We start from the raw sequence: 5,965 nt of genomic DNA, 5'->3' as shown, positions 1-5,965 counted from the left end.
ATTGGTGGGCCAGGCAAATGTTTTTTCGTCCTTTGCCGCCCTGTTATTCTTTTCCCACCAAACCCACCAACCCACCCACCGCCCAACCGTCTAATCCTTACAGGACACACGCACAAAGGCGGCGGCTCGAGCTGCTCCACACACATAAATCAAATGCCAACACACACACTGGGTGCGTTTGTGTGGTTGGGTGTTAATTAGTATTTAATCTATGAACCATAAATAAATCCCTTCTGCAAGGACACTCAATTTCCGTTTGCTTGAGCACAGAAGTGAGACAGTTCGTGGCCGGAGTCGGGGAAAAATGCCTTTTGTGCTGTGCTTAATAAATTGGCAATTCCATGTCACAGAAGTTAAGTCAACTAATTGCACAGTTTACTTTTTTGCGTATGGGACGTTCAAGTGTTTATAGGGTAGATGGGGTGCTAAGTGCGTTGGGGAAAAAGATTTTATGAAATAGGGTGAATTGAAGTGCGTTCTTTTTAAGGAGCAAGCAAATTGACACATTAGCTTTTTAAGCCCCAAAAGAAACGAAAAAAAAATAGATTTTTAAACAGGCAACATTTGCTAAAATACAAATTTTAGTGATATACTAATACGATAAAATATAAAAACATTTTTTTCTTATTTAACAGAGTACTTTACTGTTCCAAAGGACATTTCCTTATCTCCTTCTTAAGCGATTTTCACTGTGCAGTGTGTTGGTGTCAAGTGTGCGTGTGTGTGTGTGTGTCTGTGTCGGAGGAAAAGTGTCAATAAACCAGTTTAATTGATTGTGCGCTAAGCTGTTGCCAAACACTGTCAGCTTGATCTGCAATCTCACCCCGCGCACGCACCGTACTGTACATACACTGCGGGCCATAAAAGTATTTTCATTTCGCGGTGGCGCCATCTGTTGACAGCAGGCGTTAGCTGACGAACTAATGCTTGACATTTGCATTGCAAATTGAGCATTTTGAACAGCGCGACAATTACAGCCCACCCCAGACCAGCATTTTCACCATTTTCCCCAGTCTGTCTTTAAAAGCAATTAGCGATTAGCAGGCGAAACTTTTCAGCTTTTCCTCGGAAAAGCGATGTGAAGAGGGGTGAAATGTGCGTATGTTGTCAGCTCAACATTAGTTTGATTTACATTCAGTTCATTTAATTTCAACGCGCTCAACGTATTTTTTTTAATCTGCTGTCTTGTTTTGCTCTTGTTTTAAACCCCTCGCTTCGAATTTTTCCAATTTGCATTCACAATTGCTCATTGATTTTCGCATTTGGATTTTCTCATGGCTTTTAAATGCATTTGGCAATTTCCTGACTTGCCGTTTTAATTGTGTGTGCATTAAAATCAACGCAATGATGCATTTTTAATTCAAATTAAAAATCGCTCGCAGCGCACAGGATTTTATGCAAAAATATCCTACGGCTCCGGAGTGAAGAAGCACAATCACAGAAGGAAACTTGCCAATGGGCGGCGAATTCGAATCTCGTTTGGTTTGGGTTAAATCGGGTTTTTAGCTGGATTGGTTTTGGTTTTGTGGCGGAGCGCAAAAGATTCTGGGTCGCGACAATTTAATTTGCTGATGCAAAAGTCAATTAATTTGAAAGGAATATATAATCAGATGATGGCAGGAAGTGGGTGTGAGGGGCAGGAAAAGGCAAGGAATAACGATGACAAAAGGAAATGAGCAAAATGGGAATTATAAAATATATTCCATTAGGCTTAGTCGAAAAGAATTTTAAATTTGGGTGGATATCAGCAAGTATTCCGATTAGAAATGATTTTATTGTCAAATAACAACAGTGTATTAACACACAACATCACACGTTATTATACTTAAACACAATAAAGTAAAAAAAAAAATATAAAACTTAAAATGCCCGCCAATACACTGGACAAAAAAGATGAACACGAAAAACCATTTGGCTTAGAACTACCCAAACCAGAGCTTTTTATATATCAGCATCCCGCAGCCGACGAGTCGTTTCTTAATGATGAACCTACCAAGGTAGAAGATGTGATCGAGTATCTAGACGTGCTTGAAAATGCCAACAAGACCGAGTGGGTAGCCAGTTAACCGGTGAGTCATATCTACTAAAACCCAATTTTCTTTTTAGATCGTCAAAAAAAAGACAAAAATCTTTGGTTACCATGGATGACATAAAATGTATTGTGACACGGCGCAGTGCTGCAAGCAGCACAACATTACGTCGAGGCAAAGCGAAAAGAGTCCTAATTAACACGAATCAATTCACGTTTATGCGTCAGATTGATTCGGAATCCGATGATCGCGTTTTGGCCAGAGAACAGCGTGAAGATGTGGCCGAAACTTTTCGTCGGATGGGAAATCGCGAGTATCGTAAACTAAACTTTAGTTTAGCCAAAGACTACTATTCAAAGGGTATACAATACATTAAAGACTCACCTGTTCTGTACGTAAATCGGGCCCTTTGCTTTATCAAGTGAGTTTTTTTTTATAAAAATCAATTATTTTTATTATAAATCAATCAATTTATACTTTAAGGTTGCGCGAATTTAAGCTAGGCATCATAGATTGCGATTATGTGTTGGCCAAAATTGACGAACAATATCTGCGTGCTTGGCTTTATAGGGCAGCAGCCTATAAGCGTCTGAATGATGAGCCAAACTTTGAATATAGTATTGATCGCGCCAGGCGATTCAACAGATCGGAGGCCGACTTTATAGATGAATTCCTGGACAAAATGAGATCGCTCCTATAAAAAATTATAAGTAATACAAGCAATAAACGAATTAACAAAAGCTTAAAGAGCGTTTTTAGATTTAAAGGGGTTGGTTCAATCACTTCGCTACTCCTCAGCTGATTCTCTAGTCAATTAAGGTGAAAATCATTTAGTATTTTCCAAACTGATTTCAGCTCACTTCCTGGATTACCTCATTTCCGGTTCGAACACCTTTGAGTTGGTTGCTTCCACAGCATTCAGCTGATTAGCCGCCCAGATATTGCTCCCCTTTCACTCTTTTATTTCCTAATTAACTGGCAGCTCATAAAAGAAAAACTCCAACAAATTGATAAGGAATGAAAAGCAGCCAAGAAGAGCCACTGAGAAAGTAAATTGAAAAAATAAACTTTTGTCTAACTTTCTCTCCTAACTTTCGACTTGCTCAAGGTGAGCTGAAGACATTTATTTTGCGCTTAATTTTTTGTGCCATTCGTTTTGCCCCTAGGCTTTCCATAAAATGCACTTCAGATGTCCGAAAGCAATTTTGTAAAGTCTGATAATTCCATCTGACTGCCTGGTACTCGTTTGTAGCCTTCTGCTGGCCATTAAGGCGACTGTCGACCGGCAGAAGTTGACCCAAATATTACTCAGCACATTCGTAGGCAACAAATTGCGACTCGGTCGGTCTGTGAGTGGGGCTAATGTTCAAGTGGATGCTGGTAGTTCGGCCCCGACTTTTCTCTCTCAGTCAATTTGATTTTTTAATTAAATTTATTATGGCAAACAGCATAAAATTTTATGTGGTTAGTCCATTTCTGGGTCACATTGCTAATGACTCTTTGGGCCAGAGTCGGATTTCGAGATGCAAGCTGCAAGTTGGAGCAGGACGTGACCCCCAATCGTCCCAGCGACGCCTCCCGACAGTAATCTGCTGCTAATGCCTTTTGGTTTCTGGTCTCTCTGAGCCCGAGCTATGTTCTGTTTATTTAATTATTTTTTATGAAAACTGTATTTACCATTCGGCTGCCTTTTGAATTTATGGAATTTCCTTGCACACACAAAAGTTGCAATATGTGTATTCAACAAATAAATAAGTGGAAATTAATACGTCTGGAAATCAGAATGTGAATGTGAGGAAAGCAATATTTGCAATAAGAAAATTTGTCAACTTTAAAAGTATTTGCAATATATTGGTTTGACCAATTTTATAGAAAGTTCCATTAATGTGTATAAATTGAGATAGTAAACACAAGAGCATTTTCTTACTTCTTTAATTAGCAATTAAGGCAAGCCTATTTGAACCTTTACTAAATTTGTGGCATTTACTGAATATTGTCAGAAATTAATTTGTCTTTTAATAAATTTCCTCATTTTTACCACGCACCTGAGACCAGGCTTATGCTGCGCCACTTGCTGGACATAAAATAAAACGAAATTTAATTGCATGCTGTGGAGAAAGCCAAGAAAAGCATGGCTGTGGCTAAACATTTATGCCATGGTCGTATCTTTAAAAAGAAATATGTACGCTCGAATGGGCCACGCACACGCATTTACGAGGCTGTGTTGGCCGGACGGCACACACTGCGTATACGCGACATGCAAGCAGCAGAGCGAACACATTGCGTATACGCATCATGCAGGCACCATAAACATTCGCAAATGAAATGTGTTTAATTGTAGCGAACAGAATAAAACCAACCTAGAGAGATGAAAAAACGAAGAAGGCGAGACACTGGCTAAGTCCTGCGACCAAAAGGTAATTAAAGCTCCCAGTGAAAGTTTTTACTCTGCTACATTGTTGGTTCAATCGCTCGGAATAATTTATTAATTAACTACAATTCCAATGAATGAATGAACGATTACTGGCGTTGGGCTGGGGTACTTTCAGTTGGACCTCCAAGGAGCCAGAAGCGACAATTTCGCTTCCGATTCTCCAGCGCACGTAACAAGAAAATCAATTAAAAGCGCTTTATGTGCGCGACAGTCTTCGTTTTCGTTTGCGACTCTCGACTGTCGCCTTCGATTCGATTCGGTTCGCTTGGGTCTTCGAGTCCTGGGACAAGTTTAGCGCCTGCCAAGTGGAACTTTGTTAGTTTCTAATTAATTGTTACAGTTACAGACGAACACTGAAATTGACTGCAGCAGCAGCTGCTTAACCATCCCGACTCCCGTTTTCCTCCTGCCAATTTTAGCATCCCCGGTTATTTATGTCGGATGCTCGGCATTATTTATGCTGCATATTGGGCGCATTGTAGTAAATTAACCAACGAACAGACGGGAGTTTTACTCCTGTCCCTTCTACTCCTCCAATGGAGGAGACACAGCTGGCGTTTTCCCTCTTCTCCGTTTATTGGAAATGTCACAATAACTTTGCAGTTATGACAATTTTATGGCCAAGATTTGCGCCCGAACGCGGATTCCTTTCCGATATTGGTAGCTAATCAAAACGCTCAGCGGTAATTGAATTTTTGACTTGGATATAAATTTCGGCTAATGAAAGTCGAAGCATAAAGGAAACACTTAGTGTGGGTAAAACTTTAGGAAAGGGGAATTCATTAAATTTGATTAAGTTACGGTAATCTTTAAGACTGGTAAGTAAATTTAATTGAACCTTTAAAATCTTCTCAAGCTAATTTTCAAAATGTGTGCTCTTCATTTTCAGTAGCTTAATCTTCAAAGGGATGATGGCACATAAACATACTTCAGATAATCTGCTTTCACATCTTCTGTCCCATATACCGAGTGCTTAACCCTAGGGCTTTATCTTTAATCTATCACTCACTTTTCTAGCACTCCCGTATTCCCCAATGGATACTCAATCATCGGCCATCCCCTCTTCCCCAGGATAGCACATTCGATAATTACCCGTAAAATGTCTAGCTACCAACAATTGGCAACACTTTTCACATCCCAGCCAGCAGCTCAAACACTCACACATGAAGTTGGCATCCTCCGAAAGCCAATTGAATGGAATCCCCATCTTCATTTCCGTTTTGATGGCCATAACCAGGAAGCCCCAGCTTTCAGCCCCCCAATCCATGTCCATGTCGTTGGTATCCAATACTATCAATACTTAGCTAGGCGCCAAAGTCAAGTCATGAACAGCACGAAAATAAACGACAACGGAAACGGAAAAGGCTTAACAGCTGCGCTCACCCGTACACTGAGAGATGATGATTGGGATAGGGAAGGATGCCACGGAGTACTGCGGACTGGAGCTGGACACTCTCGAAATCCGTAAGCGCATAATCATGAAAATTGTCAGTACATAATG

General features: G+C 40.3%; 1 protein-coding gene across 1 annotated transcript; it reads left to right on the top strand.

Annotated features, from left to right (window-relative positions):
- The first annotated feature begins 1,763 nt into the window (after positions 1–1,763).
- On the top strand, positions 1,764–2,777 carry LOC6727926 (tetratricopeptide repeat protein 12). The gene is made up of 3 exons (XM_002103245.4): positions 1,764–2,050; positions 2,107–2,451; positions 2,514–2,777. Exons 1-3 carry the CDS (start codon positions 1,866–1,868, stop codon positions 2,728–2,730), a joined length of 747 nt encoding a protein of 248 aa, XP_002103281.1. The 5' UTR covers positions 1,764–1,865; the 3' UTR covers positions 2,731–2,777.
- The last annotated feature ends 3,188 nt before the right edge of the window (positions 2,778–5,965 follow it).

The sequence above is a fragment of the Drosophila simulans genome, chromosome 3R, assembly GCF_016746395.2.
Source record: "Drosophila simulans strain w501 chromosome 3R, Prin_Dsim_3.1, whole genome shotgun sequence".
Classification (NCBI taxonomy): domain Eukaryota; kingdom Metazoa; phylum Arthropoda; class Insecta; order Diptera; family Drosophilidae; genus Drosophila; species Drosophila simulans.
This window is presented reverse-complemented; position numbering and strand designations above follow the sequence as displayed.